Source organism: Cynocephalus volans, chromosome 17 (assembly GCF_027409185.1).
Source record: "Cynocephalus volans isolate mCynVol1 chromosome 17, mCynVol1.pri, whole genome shotgun sequence".
Lineage (NCBI taxonomy): Eukaryota > Metazoa > Chordata > Mammalia > Dermoptera > Cynocephalidae > Cynocephalus > Cynocephalus volans.
In genome coordinates this window covers 23642519-23662201 of record NC_084476.1, presented here as the reverse complement: position 1 = coordinate 23662201, position 19683 = coordinate 23642519, and the positions used below count along the sequence as shown (strand labels likewise).

At 35.7% G+C, this 19683-nt stretch overlaps 1 protein-coding gene across 5 annotated transcripts in view; it reads right to left on the bottom strand.

Moving 5' to 3' along the window:
* The window catches only part of FKBP15 (FKBP prolyl isomerase family member 15), a 69099-nt gene that overhangs the window by 29769 nt on the left and 19647 nt on the right, over positions 1 to 19683 (bottom strand). For all 5 annotated transcript variants that reach the window (XR_010022141.1, XM_063081844.1, XM_063081845.1 and 2 more), the window contains exons 5-14: positions 14415 to 14489; positions 13859 to 13957; positions 11043 to 11192; positions 10096 to 10164; positions 8871 to 9017; positions 6753 to 6895; positions 6103 to 6160; positions 3392 to 3499; positions 1093 to 1195; positions 509 to 615 (exon numbers count right to left, since the gene is read on the bottom strand). Coding sequence is in view for 4 of the 5 variants with exons in the window: in XM_063081844.1 (XP_062937914.1) it covers positions 509 to 615; positions 1093 to 1195; positions 3392 to 3499; positions 6103 to 6160; positions 6753 to 6895; positions 8871 to 9017; positions 10096 to 10164; positions 11043 to 11192; positions 13859 to 13957; positions 14415 to 14489 (1059 nt within the window). In the remaining variant the exon portion in view is untranslated. The remainder of the gene's footprint in view (positions 1 to 508; positions 616 to 1092; positions 1196 to 3391; positions 3500 to 6102; positions 6161 to 6752; positions 6896 to 8870; positions 9018 to 10095; positions 10165 to 11042; positions 11193 to 13858; positions 13958 to 14414; positions 14490 to 19683) is intronic.

The following is a 19683-nucleotide window of genomic DNA, read 5'->3' as shown; positions in this document are numbered from 1 at the left end:
GGCAGACAGGCTGCTGCCACTGCCTCCTGTAATAAGAGAAAAAAACCTTCTCTAAGGGGTCATTTTTGGAGGACTACTACACAGCAGAGTTCAGATGTATTTTCCATAAAGCCTCCACCCTCAACCCATAACCATTCTGCTTGAATACAGCCTATTAAATGTTTGACAAAAAAGATCACAGAAGATGTGAATATATACCCCTCAAGTAGATATGTGTGAAAAGGAAAGGAAACAAACATTGATTGGACTTTTACTACTTGCCAGGCCCAGGCCTTGCACTAGGTGCTTTGCTTGTTCTTGCATTTACTCTTTACAACAAACTGTAAGGTAGGTTATCTTTTGCCTGGTTTAGAAATGAGAAAGTGGTAATTCAGGAAGGAAAAAAAAATGACAAACTCTGACTTTGAGAATGGCTGTTGTAAGAATTCTGCAGGAAGAAGAGAAACTGACTAGAACCATAATAAATTAATTATAGCTTATAATTAATACGGTTTTAAAATGCTGTTACCTGAAAGGACTGAGCATTTCCAGACACAACAGAGTGGGAATCGAGAGACGCAACTTGCATTAAGGCAGCAGAGGGTGGTTGGAGCCCAGTAACAGGCAGCTGACGTGCTAAGATAAAGCAAGACATTTTCACTGTTATCACCACTTGCTTCTTGGTATCAGTCTGGACTAGCACCTTACATACCATTTTGCTTCAGACTCGACCACTTTCCTCACCTAGTCTCCTTTTTAAAACCAGCTCTGGTGGAACCAATGGAAGGAAACTGGATGTTCTCATGTGCATCTGCCTCAGACCTGTGATCCCATCAGCTGACAGGAAGTGCAGAATAACTTCCTGCACGGGGAGATGTCTCAATAGCTGAGTGCACATCTCCAAAACTGACAATGCAACATAGCAGAAGTCACAATAAGCTGGCCCAATACATCTCCAGGTCTAAAAAACTGAACCCAAGGACAAACTGAAAACCTTTACACTCTAGTCCAGTCCTCAGTACTAATACAATGTAGCCTAACAATTTAAGGAACAGTGATGATAATTTTTGTGCTGACCCAATTCTAGGCCACAGAGCCTTACAGATTCCTTACCCTGTGAGGTCATCTGTGGTAACACTGGATGCGCTGGCTGAAGAGAGGGCTGGGTGGACACAGTCCCCATAGGCTGCCCGGATCCTCGCAGAGCATTCATATCCTGAAACAGGAATGAGGGTTTTGGTCACTATGGATGGGTCTTTAAGTGAAGACTGAGGTTGACTGTCCACCCTAAACCTGCTTCCACCCTAAACCTACTTTTGTTTCTAGGCAAAGAAGAGGAAGGAAAGGCAAGCAGCAAGCCAAAAGAGTTTAGGGTGTGGATTGTGGAGAGAAAGCATTCTATTACGCAACAGGGTAAGAGCCCTTCTTCCTGTAAATCACATCGAAAAATTAAATACAGTTAATTTCCACAAACATTCTAAGTTGTGGATATTTTATTATGTGAAGCAGCTAAACTGATAGCTCTCCAGAATGTAACATTTTCCAAACCAGCTGCTACTTTAAAATTAATCTAATCCGTTACCACAAAAGAGGGGTCTCTTACAAGGAAACCCAGAAAATAATCCAGCCTCTTCTCTTCTGCCAAACAATCTCCATAGTCCTCAAGTTACTCAATAAAAACCAGACAGAATAGGATTCACTGTATCTCTTTGACATGATGTTTTTGTATAATATAGTTTTAGAGAATGTCCATTCTTCCTTTTAATAAAATCAGAGCTTTTCATTAAATCAAAACTATAACTCTAAACAAAGTTATCCCACATCTTCCTGTTTCTTACAAGAAACAGAAAATCTTGAGGCATAGTATACAGTGACTGTAATATGCTGTGACAAAAGTTCGAGGGCTGAAATCTCTTTGACATTCTTTACTTTAGAACTACCCCTTGTCCCCTGATATTCTCTTTTGGAAAAGCAACCCAGGTTTAGATCATTATAGCTCTAAATCAACCTAAATGTCTAAAAATAGAATAAAAGAAATTATGATAAATTGTTATAACAGAACATTGGGTTACCTTTAAAGGTACAATGCTTTGCTTTATTTATTCATATTATTTATAATAAGGTGTTTATGGCATAACATTAAGTTTAAAAATCCAGTTACACAGGGCCAACCCTGAGGCGCACTCGAGAGAGTGCGGCGCTGGGAGCACAGCAGTGCTCCCGCCGCGGGTTCGGATCCTATATAAGGATGGCCGGTGCGCTCACTGGCTGAGCACGGTGCAGCTGGTCACAAAAAGACAAAAAAAAAAAAAGAAAGAAAAAAAAAATCCAGTTACACAGAAATATATAAAGAAGAATGACCTTTTTGTTAAATATGTTTCTTCTTTCCTTATGTATAATTTTAAATTATTCTACAATGAATAAATAGCATATAAAATTTTTATTAAAATATTACCTTATTCAAATTTCATTCACAGGAGACCAGATAAAAATTAATACTACAATAGGCCTCAGAAATCCTACCTTCCTTTAAAATGTTAAATCTATTTAGAGCTTTTCCAAGAAGAAATGAACAAAATTGTAAAAAAGAAAGCCTATTTCAGAAAATTTTTTCTCAAAAGTATCACCTTTTCTTCATTTTATATCTAAGTAAAAGAATCCTAAAAATCAATCTGTTATGTATTTCAATTCAATCAAGAAAGGATGATGTTATTCAATAAGGAGCTAACCATTGGGAAAAGGATTAAGTTAAAATTAAGTTACTTCATATTATATATCAAATACCAGATAGATTAAAAATTTAGATCTAAAAATGAAATAATAGATATTTTTTTAAAATACATGTGATTTTTGTAATATCTGAAAGTGGGAAGATTTTCTAAGATAATATCAAAACAAAAAACAAGGGAAGAAAATTGACAGGTTTGATTTCAATAAAAGTCTTGAACTTCTAAATAAAAAACAAACAGACAAAAACATCACATGCAAAGACAAAAGACATAACAGTTTGATCTTTAGTAATGGCAACATCAGTGGGAAGACCAATATTTCCCAAAATGATCTAAACATTCAGTCAGCAAATATGAATTGACCACCTCCTATGGGTTGGACATCATGCTACCTAAAGAGTGATCTTTACTGACAATAAAGATTCTAGTAAATGAAGGCTAAGTTAACTACTTAAAACTGCCCAATTCTTCTGGTAGGGATGTGTGGAATTGCTTTCACTTCTCAGGGGTACTGCCCATCTCAGTAAAAACACATGTAACAATACCAGTCGGTATCATTTTGCATATAAGCTCTTTAAATAACGATTCTGGGTTAGTGGGCAGGAAAAGCAATCATTTCAACCAAAAGAACAGAAGATGGCAACGTCTATATGATTCATTCTAACAGAGCCAGGGTGACATACTTCGACTTCTGAATCATTGGAATCCAGCTGTGGTGGAAGGATGGGCAGCATGGGCTGGCCCATTTTAGCCATCCGAGATATCAACTTGGCCTTGACTGTATCAGGACTCTAAAAAGAGAGGAAAGTCACAAAAATCAGTGATCAATGTTCATTACTTTCAGGTAGCTCTATCCCTTTGGCTCCTGAATCAAATCCTTTAACAAGTCCCCCTACCATATCTATTTGAAACCGTTTCCTCTAGAAAATGAAAATTAAACACTTCTTGTGTAGACGCATACATAGGTCACAATTAATAATAGCAGTTACGTCTGAAATAAATTAAAAAGAATTTGTTACATGTCTGAAAAGGACAGAGTAGTTTCATATGTATTACCTCATTTCAGTAAAGTTTAGCCACCAGGCATAATTATTCTCATTTTACAGATGAAAAACTAAGGTGGAGATGTTAAGGGAAGGAGTCATTTTCTTTTTCTTTTTAAAAATTTTTTTCTTAGGAAGTCATTTTAGATGCTAGTACCCTCTTGAAAGCATGAAGCAATTCAGTAAATAGATATTTAGAAGAGATTTGTGGAGAAAAGGAAACAGGAGCTCTTTGCTCTAAATTCAGGTTTATTTAGCTCTGATTTGGCAGTGACTACACACTAGGCCCTCTGCTGGAAGCTTCTGTATCCATTAACTGGTCCAAAGTGCAGTCTTCAGAATGGAGAGTACACATACCTGAAGGTGCACAAGATGATCTGGGTGTATGAAGAAATGATTAACCTCCATTTTTACTTTTAAGCTACAAACATAACACATTAAGTTTGTTTACAGGGATTGATAGCACTTTATGTATATAATTTGTCACTAAACATATATTGGGGGTGTGTGTGCTCATTTTTTCTTAACTCACAGAGGTACATAATCAAAAAAAGTTAAATATATAGAGAGGACTAGTTATATAAATCATATCCACACGATGAAATATCATGATCTATAGATTAAAAAAAGAATGAGGAAGCTCTATACACTAACATGGAAAGATATTATGCTATATATTTTTTTTATATGTAAAAAGCAAGGTGCATAACATATAGAGTACACTATTTTTTGTGTGTGAAAGGAGGGAGGAATAAAATATACATTCCTATTTGCTTGCACCTGCATAAAGAAAACATTGAAAGGATGTATAAGAAACTAATAACAGCAGTTACCTAAGGGGTATGAGATGAAATAGGGTAAACGGAAACAGTAATAGGTGTAAGTCCTCACAATGAATATCTTGTTATATTATTTTGATAATTGTACCATATGAATGTAATTACCTATTCAAAACATAAAAATTTACATGTAAAAAAAAGATGGTTAATTTTATGTTAAGTGAATTTTGCCTCAATTAAAAAAAAAAAAAAAACAAGATTGTAAAAACAAAAAAAAAAAAAAAAAAGAAAAGAAAAAAAAAGGTAGGAAACCACTAGTCTACCAGAAGTTACTAAGCTTAGGAATAGATGACAAGAGTAGCTATGACCAGAGAGTACAACAGAACCAATACTGGACAATTTTTGTGGTTGTTCAAGATCTGAGATTATAATGATTTTTCAATTTTCTTCTGACTCTTTGTTTTAAACTTCTGGATTTAGGAGATCACTTTCCACATCTATCAGATCAATTATTTGCTTAATAATTCCTGCCCTGGATGAATATAAACAAGTAAACTAGAATTGGAGAGAAATTAAGCATCAGTTTCACTTCATGCATCTATTCTGTTTCCCAGCGTGGTAGGTGAAAGCCACAGGGCTTTAGGACTTGAAGTGCATTCGCCGCCATCTTGTCCACATGCAACAAACTCAGAAGCCTTCTTGGACTGGGCAGGGCAGTAGTAAAATACCACATACGTCCTTCCTAATAGCATTCAAATCCAAATTTTATTAAAACAGAATGCTGACACTCTCATCTTACATCTGGGGAAACACAGAGACCCAGTGACCTGCTCAGAATCAGTAGGTGGATTAGTGCCAAATTCCTCTGAGAGAATGAGAGCATGAAGATACGTAGTGTTAGCAGTAATTACGGTAATAACAAGAGTCAATATTTATTGAGCTCTTATGATCTGCCAGACATAATACTAAAAACCCTATAGGCATCATTTTATTTTAAAGTCTTAAAAATTTCATGGATATAGGCAATACCTCCATTTTACAGATGAGGGAATAAACCTGAGGTTTAAAGAAGCTAAATTGCTCAAAGTCACAGAAAGTAAATAGCAAAGGGAACCTAGAATTAACCACTAATTTATTCCCCTTTGAATAAATAATATTTCTAAAATTGAAGGGGTGCCTCCTCCAATCTAACACCATTCTCCAAAAACAATCATATATATATGATTATATTTATGCTCCGAGACCAATGCTTTACAAACATCTCTAATCCTTAAAGAACTATATAAGGAGGCTGTGAGAATTATTTCCATTTTAATAATAAGAAACTGATTATCAGAGAAGTAAGATAATCTTTTCAAGGCCACATGCTTATAAGAATCAAGATCTGAACCCAGGTCTATCTATGCAGAAGCCCAGACTAACTTACACTGACTCCCAAGTAAGAAAAAATGAATGAAATAACCATTAATTTCTAGCCTAAAACAATGGTTCCTAACATTTTTCTTCTCTAACCTAGGCACATGAAACCTTCTCAGCATACTGGGAGCGAGTGAAATAGACTCTTATACTTACTGTATTTATTGTAAGCTGTTCACTGAGGGAGTTAGATTTGGTACGAAGAGCTGGCTCCCTGAAAGTAAATAAGACAATCCTGAGATAAAAATAAAACCCATAATCACAAGTCCAGATTATACCAAATCAACAAATTGGTTTTGAAAATGTTCACCAGGGACTGGCCAGTTAGCTCAGTTGGTTAAAGCACGGTGTTGGTAACACCAAAGGTTTGCATCCCTTTACCAGGGAGTTGCCAAACCAAAAAAAAAAAAAAAAAAAAAGAAGGAAAATGTTCACCAATTTAATGGCTATAAAACAGAATTTTAACTCTTTTTTCGTTTGCATGATCTTTGAATGTTAGTGAAGATGAACAATTTTCCATCCAAATGCTTATTATTTACATTTTTTCTCATGGAAATATATTTTGTGTATATGGTCTCTGCTCAATTTTCTTCTAGAATTTTGCAGGTATTCTTATTTATCTCAGTTAGTCCTTTTATAAACTATAAATAAAAATCTGATGCTATTATTTTCCCCATTTTCCTGATCCCATTTTTTCCTAGTTACTTAAAATTATTTTAGTTCTTAACTATATCCCTATTTCTGAACCCCCACAAGAATCATTTTTACAAACAATAAAAGAGCTTGATACAACCCCAGTATCTTACCCTGATTTGAAAGGCACCGATGTACTTGGTGATATAAAAGGATCAGCAGAGAGGCCGTCACCACCAGGTATGGGAGAAGGGGCTGCAGAATCCTGGGAACTAACACTGTGCCCATCAGAGCCAGAATCTCGGGCAAACTTCACCTAGGGAAGAGCCACCACAGGTGGAATAGGCTATAAATACCCTTCCCCTCCACCATCCTTTAATTTTACTTATTCTTTATTACACAAGTCATTACCTGTTCATTGCAGGCAAATCACAAAAAGTAGGTAAGCAAAAAGAAAAAAGTAATAATCACCTGCAATCTAACTACCATTATATTATCTGTGTGTATGTATTTTTTACAAAGATGTGCCATACTGTTTTATAACCTGTTTTGCTTACTCACTGACATATTAATGTATTTCCATGTCACTAAATATTAGTTTAATACATTATTTTTAACTACTGAAGAGTATTTCTACCTTCCATTACTATTATGATCTATAGGAAACAGTCTTCCAAGGATTTTGGGAACCAAAGTTATAAATATCTGTGCTATTATAAAATATATTTCACCAATTCCTCACTGTTATACATTCAGCTTATTTCTATCATAAACAATGCTTCTGTGAATAGTTTTATATCTATATCTTTGCACATAATCTTAAATATTTCGCAGAAGTTAAATTGTTGAATAAAAGTTATGCTCATTTTTAAGACTTTTAATATATATCATTAAATTTCCCACCAAAGTGAACTAGTTTATACACAACAAATAGTGTATAAATCTTTCTCAACACTCTTGCGACACTAGGTATTACCATTCTCTATCAGCCTTGTCAATTTAATATGCATGTCAACTTGTAATTCTTTGATTATCAGTAAAACAAAACTTTTTTCTTATGTTTACAAAATGCCAGTCGTGACAGATTCAAATTGGTTTGTTATCTATCACTGGCCATGATTTCGTCAAACGTAATGGAAAATTGAGAGAGACTACAAAAGCTGTAAAAAAAGTCAGCTGGGAGCATGTCACTGAAAGAGGGCTAGAGTAACCCAGCAGAGATAAGGGCGTACAATTAGGAAAGAGTCATTACAAAGGAAAATATATCCTTCTCTGTGGGAGGAATAATAGCCACAATGAAGATGACGATAGTATTAATTATCTGTATTGTATTTTATAGTTTTGTATATATTTGTATATATTTTATAGTCACAAATACTATCACATTTGAACCTAACAATCACAGTAAAAAGCAAATAAGGTCATCTTTGGGGGAAAAGGTAGCATTAATTTAATTAACCACAATTTGTAGCAATTTTATTATAGAAATTATTCATATTCATGATAAAATTTTTAGATGGTACAAAAGGGTAGATGCAAAAAGTAAAAGTTTCTGAACTCCGTTTCCATTCTCCAGAGAAAATCACTTATAATCATTTATTTTAAAGCTTACAGAAATTTTCTATGAATATATGGGCATATATGTGTCTCTTATACACATACACGCATGTGCGCATGCACACCACCTGAGACCATACTATCCATACCGTTCTGCAACATGCTTGTTTCACTTAATAATAGATTTTGAATATTCTTTAAGAGCTCCATAAAAGTCTACTCTATGAAAAAACCTTAATTTAACCAGTCTCCTAACTGTGGATACTTAGGTTGTTTCCAGTTTTTCACTATTACAAACAATGTGGCAGAGGGAGAAAATACATACATACACACACACATACATACATATATATATATACATACATCTTTGCATACTTATGTAAATGTATCAATAGGATAAATTTGTAGCCATGGAATCCCTAAGCCAAAAGATACATACATTGGGCAGAAATCAGTATTTCATAGACAAAATAAAAAGAAGCTTATGTTGGAGATGTGATTTGCTCAAAGTCACAACCTCTTCTAGACTGTGAATAGAGAGCCAGGAAGGACATAAAGCTTGATCTTTAGATTCCAAAGTTGTTGTTCTTTCTGACTACACCATTACTACTTTTTAAAAGAAATCTGTTTTCAGAACCTGGTTTTCAAACATGTTCATTTATTTATTCATTTAACTTAACTAGCAAAGAGATATTCACAGGACTCACAACACCACACAGCGCAGTTTCACTCACCCGTCTAACCTCCACCTCGAACACCAGGATTGAGTCCGTTGATTGAGTCCAGCCTATTACCCCTTCAGAGCCAGCAGCACAGGCTGGAGGGATGATAAGCAACCGCTTCCCTCCTTTTTTCATGCCCAGCATTCCATCCTCCCAGCTCTTTAGAAATCAGAGATGGGGAAAAGCTCATCAGACAAGAAGCTCCTCATAAGACAAAGTGAAGTACAGAAGCATCAGGTTTCACTTATTTACACTTTCAGATTTAGTCAGTGCTTCCAGAGGTCAGGTTCAACTACCGCCCCACATTGGTTATAAGAATATCTGGAATACAGCTTCTAAAGCTACTTGTAAAAGCTGGCACATCTGGGATTGGATGAAATATACATATCTTAGATGATGAGAGAAAATGGGGGGGATAAAAGAATGGTAATAAGAGAGAAATAAAGAACCTCATTTATTAAGCATGTTTTTTCCATGTACTGTGGTAAGTGCTTTACATGCATTGTCTTGTTTAATCCACAGAATGACCTCATAAGGTTGGTAGCATTATCCCCATTTTACAGATGAGAAAACTAAGGCTTGTAGAGGTTAAATAACTAGCCCCAAATCATACAGTTAGTAAGTTGTTAAGCTGAAACTCAACACTAGGTTTTCCTAGAGTCAAGGATCATGCCTTAATTGCTATGATCTATAGGAAAAAGTCTCCAAAGAATTCTGGGAAAAGTAGACACCATGATACTCCATGTAAAATACTCTTCACTTTATAAAACAAACAGTTGAAAAAGAAAAAATCCACATCGTGAACCCAGGTTCTCAGATTCTAATCCCAGTGCTCCTCCTGCTATGTCATAGTTGCCTCCCACAATGACTGGGAAGGACTGATTCAAAGAAACCCAGACAGGTGAGAATCAACCCATTATGACACACTTCTAAAAGAAAGTTTCACCTCTTTCCCTGTTAGGCTATAGAAAGTATGTAATAATTTCTTCAGTCACAGGATGAAGAAGAAAGGGTAGGGACTAAAGAAAAGAAATGAAAGACCATCCTCAAAATAGTGTTTCATAGGTAAAAATCTCCCAAATGCAAATAATGTGATACATTTTTCCCACCTACTTTTCAACCAAGCATTTTCAGAGTCTCAGAAGATATACCCAGGTTACAAATTTCACAAAAATTTAATCTAAATTAAGTTCACTGCAACTGACAAAACCACACAAAAACAAAGTTAAGCCTTTACCTTGATGACTTTTCCTGAACCTAATTTCAGGCGAAGCGGCTTATCTTTGTTAGCAGTGGAGTCAAAAACCTACAATTTGATCAAAGTAAATGAGGTCAGCCAATTTCAAAAATAATTATTATTATTACGATATTCAACTAACTACATACCAGCACAGTACTTCTGGAAAGGGGAATATCAAATACAAATAGTTCTTAAAGGACCTGAAAAGATGGGACCACATCATGGCTAAAGGATATTATCATAATGAATATCTCCGAGACAATGATTTTCCAAGTTTAGAAAAAAATACATTTCTACCACAATGTATTTAAGCATTTTTCATCTATAAAACATTTTCAAATAAATGATTTCATTTGATGCTGACACCAATCATGCCAAATAAGGAAAGTAAAGATCAATAACCTCTAAATGGAAAAAAAAAAAATTTGAGAGCTTAAATGACTTGGTCAAGTTAGGATGAAATTGGGGCTTGAATCAAAATTTTTTTTTAAACTCATAGTCTAAAGATCTTTCTATAATACTATATTGCTTTTGAGAGCTTAATAACATTAAAATACAACAAGCCCAACATATTTATAGTGTTTATTATGAGAAAAACTGTGAGGAGGATCTAAAAAAAAGTTTTAAGACATAATTCCATAAGAATATATTCATGTTTAAAACTGGTATAGGAGGAAAAGACATACTCATGAACAATAAGCAAAAATAACACTTGGGAAATTGTTTTCCACTTTCCCTAAGCAGAAGAGATAGAATGGCACTGAGTACATTTTACAAATTAGCATTTCATGAATATACCCCCAAAGCAGAAGTAATGACTAAAGCAGGGCTCCTAAAAGATTTCTATTTGACAACAGCAGCGATCCACAGTAATAATACCGTCCATGGGAATAAACCTCATGCTATTTAAATTACAAAAGAACTTGCAGGGTACATTTTCTTACCTGGCCCAGCACATGATTCTGAAAGAGCCAGCCAGTATAGGTCACTTCCAAAGAATCTCCAACTTCTACAGCAGGGCCCTCTGCCACAATGAGGTCCTGTGAGAGCACTGCATCCAGGGAAGAAGTGCTGTTGCACTTGGCAATGCACACCTGCAAGACAAAATCAAAACCGCATAAACTTAGTCTCAGCTCAATAAGAACACATTCCATTATTGCTAATGCTCTTTCCCAAACAGCTGTGTCCACTAACAAAACAGATTTCATTTTCAGAAGTAAACCATACAAAGTCAGTAATCTCTCCAGGAATCACAGTGCCTATGGCTTTGGAGTCAGAATGTCTGGCTACAGATCCAGGTATTGCCACTTATTAACTTTGTGACTTTGGCCAAATAACATAATCTTTATGTACCCAAGAGACCCCACTTATAAAATGGACAGAAAAGCTTAGTATGCCTCATAGGGTAGTTGTAAAAATTAAGTGAGCTAATACAAGTAGCTCACACTTGGCAAATAATTGTAAGTATTCCATAAACGTTACTGTGATTACTATACTAACTTACAGTTTCAGTGTTTGGGAACCAATGAAAGAAAGGGGAGCTTCTAAAAAGGCACTTCTAAAGACAGTACACTAGTAAAAAGGCCCTTTACAAAATTATGTTGCATTCCCAGAACTCACATCACCAACACATACAGATTTGGCCGTATTATCTTAGCACAAATTTTAGAAAAAGGAGTCAGACACACCTCTGTGAATAATTATTCTATAGTCAGTGTTATAACATAATATACATTAAAAACACGCTATTCGTTTTCTTAAAAAAAGTTTCATTATTGCAATTAAATAAATGCTAACTAAAACAGAGACATTTTTTAACCAAGCAAATAAGACAAAAAGAAAAAAAGGATCATTCTAAATGCTGACAAAGGTATAGTGAGAGAATTGATAAGTGTGAAATAGTATCATCTTTCTGAAAAGCAGTGTGACAAACTGTACTCAGAACCTAAAAATATCAACCCTTTGACCCAATCATTCACTTCTAGAAATAAAGCCTAAAGAAATATGCAGTTACACAAACTTATATTTAAAAAATGCTCACTACAGTATCATTTATTGCAGAGACTGAAAACAATCTAAATGCCTAAAAGTAAGGAAATGGTTAAATAAATTAAGGAACATCTGTTATGGACTTAATACTCATTTATGTTCCCCCAAAATTCTTATGTTGAAATCCTAACCTCCAATGGGATGGATGGCATTAGGAGGTGAGGCCTTTGGGAGGTAATTAAATCATGAGGGTAGAGCCCTGATAAATGGGATTAGAGCCCCTATAGAAGAGACCCCAGAGAGCTCTCTTACTCTCTTTATGCGAGGATACAACAAAAAGACAGCAGTCTGCAACCCAGAAAAGGGCCTTACCAGAACCCAACCATGCTGGCATCCTGACCTCAGGCTCCCAGCCTCCAGAGCTATAAGAAATACATTTCTGTTATTTATTAGTGATACAGTTTATAGGTACTTTGTTACAGCAAACTTAGTTTGTTCCTGCTGCTATAACAAAATACTTCAGAAGGGTAATTTTAAAGTACAGAAATTTATTTTTCACAGTCTCGAAGGCTGGAAAGTCCAAGATCACAGCACCAACAGATTTGGTGTCTGGTGAAGGCCTGTTCCACAGATGGTGTTTTCTTGAGGTGTGCTCACATGCAGAAAGAGAAAGAACAGGGCCAGCCCCGTGGCTCACTCAGGAGAGTGCGGCGATGGTAGCACCGAGGCCGTGGGTTCAGATCCTATATAGGAATGGCCGGTGTGCTCACTGGCTGAGCATGGTGCAGATCACACCATGCCAAGGGTTGAGATCCCCTTACCGGTCAGAAAAAAAAAAAAAAGATAGAAGAGGGAGGCAGCTCTTTACGACCTCTTTTATCAAAGCATTAATATCATTCATGAGGGCTGAATCCTCATGACCTAATCACCTCCCAAAGGCCCCAACTTCCTAATTCCATCACCTTGGTAATTAGGTTTCAACATGACTTTTGGAAGGACACACACATTCAAATCATAGCCAACAACATCCATATTATGCAGCCTTCAAAAATGTTTCCAAATAATTTGTCATGAAGTAGGAAAAGATGCATTGTACAATTGTTAAGTAAAACAAGCAAGATACTGAACTCTTAAAGGAGTACATCTACTTATATATATTATGCATAGGAAAAAAAAGAAACATAACATGTTAATAGTGATTACTCTAGGTAGTAAGATTATAAATGGTTTTTTAAAAAATGCTTTTCTAGGGCTGGCCCATGGCTCACTTGGGAGAGTGCGGTGCTGATAACACCAAGGTCACGGGTTCGGATTCTACATAGGGATGGCCGGTTAGCTCAATGGCTGAGCGTGGTGCTGACAACACCAAGGCAAGGGTTAAGATCCCCTTACCGGTCATCTTTTAAAAAAAAAATGCTTTTCTAAATTTTCTATAATGAGTATGTGATAACTTAAAAAATTCTTTTAAAACGCTATTTTTAAAAGATAGTTTTATTTATTCCTTAAGATAATTTATGTAGCAGAAAAATGTTTTAATCGAGTAAGTTTACATTTAGCTGTTTTTTTCCTTAAAAATTCTCATCAAGGAGTTTCAATAAATATTCCTATTATTTTCCTGAAATATAATAGGCTCATATGACAAATTTAGTAATTTTTATGCTTGTCACTAACAAAACATAGCAGTTTATGGGTTTTCCATATAATTTCCTAAAACTAAGGGATATCCAAACAAGTGTTCTGGCTTTTTACAGGAAGAGTAAGATGATATCACCTGTTTATTGAACTCCACCGCAGCCTTTTCTGACTCAAACATGATGGACCAGTTTTGTCTCTGGTCATCATAAAAGGTGCTATAGTTATTGGGCCGAACCTAGGAAAGAAGAAATGTTGGGATAATTCAACCACAAGCAACATAATGGATAAATCTGATTGCTTAAACTCATAGAGGAGGGGGGCTTTGACTCAGGTGAGCCCAAAAAGAGGGATTGGGGGGAATGAGGAATACACTTATTCTGTTTTATGGAATAACGTGTTGCCTGATTCTAGAATCACAATAAAGCCAATGGAGATCCTTTAAAACAAAAACAAAAACAAAGAGAGGTATCAGGAACCTTTCTTCTTCCCTCCCACCCTCCACCAACCACCCCTTAGCCCACACTCCCAGAAGGCAGCCAACCAAGAGACCTTTCTGAGAGGCTCTGTTAGATACTCATGCTGACAACCAGGGCTGAAGCACTGGATCTAATTTCTTCCAGGAATGTTCGGAACAATCTCTCCGGTAAACCTATCCCAAAGGAGCTAATGATTCCAATATGGGGAACTCTTACCATTAACTCAAAGTTCAGATGAATCCTAGCAACAGTAACTGGCTGTTGCTGGCTGATATAAAGAAGAATCCTATACTGTATTCAAGCAAAGATGGGGGAGAAAAAAAGAGAATGGAAGTTAAAAGGCAATACAAAGTCAGCAGTAAGACATCAGGGGTTGTGCTTCATAGAACTATAAAATTCAAAATTCTGTTCATTCCTTAAAGCTTAGATTTTAAATTCTATCTTCTCCCTATCCATTTTAATCTCTTCTGATTTTCGCTTTACTCTGTAACTCCAATTAGCAATGTCTTTATTTTGTTGATTTTTTCATTTATACGATGGGTAACTAAGAGTAACTGGTTACTTAAAAGAAAACACAAAACATTTTTCAATTGAGGAAAAACATATACTAAAGTACATAAGCCTTAAATATATAACTCTACACAATACATTTTTACACACATGTACACCCATGTGATCACCAACCAGATTTTAAAAAAAAAACAAAAAACCCCAGCATTACCAGTACCTCAGAAGACTCCCTCATGCTCCTTCCTAGTCAGTAATCCCCACCCAGAGGTAAACACTATTCTGACTTCTATCACTGATTAATTTTGCTATTGTTAAATTTATAGGAATGGCATTACACAGTGTATTTTCTTTTGTCTTGCTTCTTTCACTCACCATATCTAAGATTAAGCCTTGTTACTTCATATACCAATACTTTGTTCTCTTTTACTGTCAAATAGTATTCTATTATATGAATACACCATAATCTATACATCCATTCTCCTGTTTATGGACATTTGAGCTGTTTCCAGTTACAGGCTATTATGTCTTGGAGGACACAAACATACACTTCTTTCAACCTGAAGAACTTCCTTTAATGTTTCTTGTAGTGCAAATCTGCCGGCAATGAATTCTCTCAGCTTTTGTTTGTCTGAAAATGTATTTTGCCTTTATCTTTGAGGGATATTTTTGTTGGTATAGAATTCAAGATAGGCAGGGTTTTTGTTTTTTCCCTTCAGCACTTTAAAGATGTAATTCTATTGTCTTTGGATTTCAATTACACATATGTTATACCTTTTTGGCCATGTCACATGTATATCTTTGCTCTGGTCTCTTTCTATTCTTTCTTCTCTCTGTGTTACAATTTGGATATTTTCTACTGATCTGCCTTCTAAATCACTAATTCTGCTTTCTGCTCTGTGTTCAGATGTTGTTAAACCCATCTAATGAGTTCTTACTTTTCAAAAATTGTATCTGTCAAATCTAGAAAGCCATTTGATTTTTTTTTTTTTTTTTTTTGGTGGCCAGCCAGTGATTATTCTTTTTTTTTTTTTTTGTCTTTTTCATGACTGGTACTCAGCCAGTGAGTGCACTGGCCATTCCTATATAGGATCCAAACCCGCGGCGGGAGCATCGCTGCGCTCCCAGCACCGCACTCTCCCGAGTGCGCCACGGGCTCGGCCCTGTGATTATTCTTATGAATTCTAATTTTTTAGATTGTCTATCTTTTCATCCCTTTTGTACTTTCCTTCTATTTCCTTTAAGATATTATTCACAGTTATTTTAAATACTTTGCAGTATTAACTTCAATATCTAAATTATGTGGGTCTACTCCTGATTTATTTGTTACCTCGATTATCTGTTATATTTTTCCACCTCTTCACATCATGTAATTTTTTATTGTAGACCCAACTTGTATATTATACAAAATAGGGGGATAAAATAAAATCTTAGAAGAAAACATAGAGGTAAATCTTCACAATCTTGGTATTGGCAACGGATTCTTAGATATAACAATAAAAGCACAAGTAAAAAAAAGAAAAAATTGACAAATTGGACTTCATCAAAATTAAAAACATTCATTCATCAAAGGACATTATCAAGAAAGTAAAAAGACAACCTATAGAATGGGAGAAAATGTGCAAATTGTATATCTGAAAAGGGCTTAATATTCAGAATATTAAAGAAATACTACAAAAGAAATTACTACAAATCAACAGCAGAAAGATAAACAACCCAGTTAAAAAATGGGCAAAGGACTTGAATAGACATTTCCACAAAGAAAATACACAAATAGCCAATCAGCACATAAAAGATGCTCAACACCATTAGACATTAAGTTAATGTACATTAAAACAACAATAAAGTACCACTTCACACCAGCTAAAATGGTAAGAATAAAAAATAAATAAGTAAATAAATAAATGTTGGCAAGGATATAGAGAAACTGGAACGAACCTTCACATGCTGTTTGTGGGAACATAAAATGGTGCAGCCACTGTGGAGAACAGTTTGGCAGTTCCTCAAAATGCTAAACATACAAAGGCACTTCAAAAAGTTTGTGAAAAAATACAATTAAAAGGTAATATGAATCTTTCCATGAACTTTCTGAACAACCCTCAAAGAATTACTACATGACTTAGCAATTCCATTCCTGGGATATACCCCAAAAGAACTGAAAACAGGAACTCATACATTCACTTGTACATCAATGTTCACTACACCATTATTCACAATAGCCAAAAGGTAGAAACAACTCAAGTGTCCATCAACTGATGAAGGGATAAACAAAATGTGGTATATACATACTATGAAATATTATTCAGCCATGAAAATGAACGACATGATGATACATGGTAAAATATGGATGAACCTTGTAGACATTATGCTAAATGAAATAAGCCAGTCATAAAAAGACAAATACTGTATGATTCCACTTATATGAGGTATCTAGAGTAGGTAAATCCATAGAAACAGAAAGTAGATTCCAGGGTTGGTGGAAGGGGAGATGAAGGGTTATTGCTTATTGGTTACAGTTTCTGTTTGAGATGATGAAAAAACAGATACTGGTGATGGTTACTCAATATTGTGAATGTAATTAATGCTGCTAGATTGTGCACTTAAAAATTATTAAATGGCAAATTTAATTTACACACACACACACACACACAAGGCATAATTGAACAAACAAAAAACAAATAATTAAAATTCACTCTTAGAAGTTGCGGGGGTGGCCGCTACGGGAGCTCATATGCAATCCTCCACCAGAAAGGATTTTCCTTTTCTTATATTAAGCAGATAGAGTGAGGGGCTGATCACCTCAATCCTGTTATTGATTAAACCAGTTAAGGAAGGATCACAGATTTATTAAGAGTCACAAAAACAAAGAAAAGTCAGTTGTTCCAATTCTGAGTTGTTCCTATTCTCAAGCATGATTGTGATGGTTAATTTTAGGTGTCAACTTGACTAGAGTAAGGAATACCTAGAAACCTGGTAAAGCAATATTTTTGCGTGTGTCTGTGAGGGTGTTTCAGGAGAGATTAGCATGTGACTCTGAAAGGACTAGGTGGTGAAGACCTGCCCTCAAATATGGGCGAGCACCATCCAATCTGCTGTGAGCCTGGTGAGAACAAATACAGAGGAAAAGGCAAAAATCTCTCTCTCTATTCACTCTAGAGTATATCTGGGATATACTCTTTTCATCCATCCATTTATATTAGAACTCCAGACTCCCCAGCCTAGGGATTCCAGGACTTATACCAGTGGCAGACCCAGGCTCGCAGGCCTTTGGCCTCTAACTGAGAATTACATCATCAGCTTCCCTAGTTCTGAGGCTTTTGGAATTAGACTGAGCCATGCTACCAGCATCCCAGGCTCTCAGTTTGTAAACGGCCTATGGTGGGACTTCTCAGCTTCCATAATTGTGTGAGCTCATCCCCTAATAAATCCCCTCTCGTATATCTATATATCTATATATCCTATTGGTTCTGTCTCTCTGGAGAACACTAATACAATGATCTTTCCAGGCTTTTGATTGACAGCCTAGAAGGTCTCTGACTTCTCAGTCCTGAAAGTTCTACCCATCAGAGATTTTGAGCTGAGTTCTCTTTCCCATGAAGTTCAAAATATAGCAAATGTATTGAGAGGAAGACTAGTTGTTGCTTGTTGCAGGTCCTCTCCCTCTAGTGGGATTTATCCCCTATGCACCACAAGACTTCAGAAATTTTCCTCTGTGTTTCTGGTATAGCCTCTAGATTTCCACACCATCCCAGAACTCAGCAAATGTCCTATGGGAAAAACCAATCTTGTGATTGGAGCTCCTGTAGTTTTGCCAGTTTCTCTTTTCTTTGGTAGTCTCTCTGCTTGCACCATACCTGATGCCTAATCTATACCTAAAATCAGCAAAAGACTTAAGGGAAGAAAACAGAGTCATCTCACTAGCTCTTCCCTCTTTGAAATTTTAGTTCATCTAGTCTTCATCACTTCTACAACTCTCCAGTGAATTTTAAAATATAATTCGTGCAATTCATTTGCTTCTTTATAATTGTTGCAGTGGGTATGTTGCCTGAAATGACCTACTACAATCTATCTGGTGATGAAGTATGGTGAAGTCACAATACCAGATTTAAAAAATCCATATGGCATCCTCTAATAACTATATCTAGATAATAATCATCATGGCTGTTAACATAACAAAACAAGAGACAATCAGACATTATTCGCCTCCTGATGGAAAAATGAAAGAGATTTAAGGGACATAGCAACCAACTGCAACATAGGGACCTTCGATCCTGATTTGAACAAATTGTAAAAAAAAAAAAAGAGAGAGAGAGACAATCAAGAAATCTGAACACTAACTGGTGGTGAATGAGATTAAGGAATTTCACCTTCTTTTTAGGTGCTTGCTTTTTTAGGTGTGATAATGGTGTAACAGTTTTATTTTTAAAAACTCATCTTTTAGAGATACATAATAAAATATTTACAGCAAAAATTGCATGTTGGAGATGTGTCAAAATAATCTGAGCAAGGGAAGGAGAAGGTGGAGTTATAGATAAAACAACATTAATAACTGTTAGAGCATAGTAATGGGTACCTGGGGGTTCAATATTCGAGCCCCATTTTTTTTAATGTGTGTTTCAAATTCCCCATAATTAAGTTTTTTGTTTGTTGTTAATACAATATGTGTTGTCCATTATATTAGCTACCCTGGACAGGTAATCTTTGTGCCTTGGAGTCTCTGAGGAACATAGACTCCAGGCTCTCAGGACCTCTGAAATTCTAAAATTTCTTATGCTTATTTCAACAATGTTCAAAACGTTCTGGAGCAGAATTTGAAGCTAGATATAACCCACATGAGGAAATCAGTCTGGGGGCTTTTAGCCACATCTCCTTTTTTGACCCAAACCAGTATTATACTGTGATCAACTGCCAATCTTATTACCAAACCTTCAAAGTTATGATAAACACTGGTCATTAATGCAAGCCTAAAGACATGATA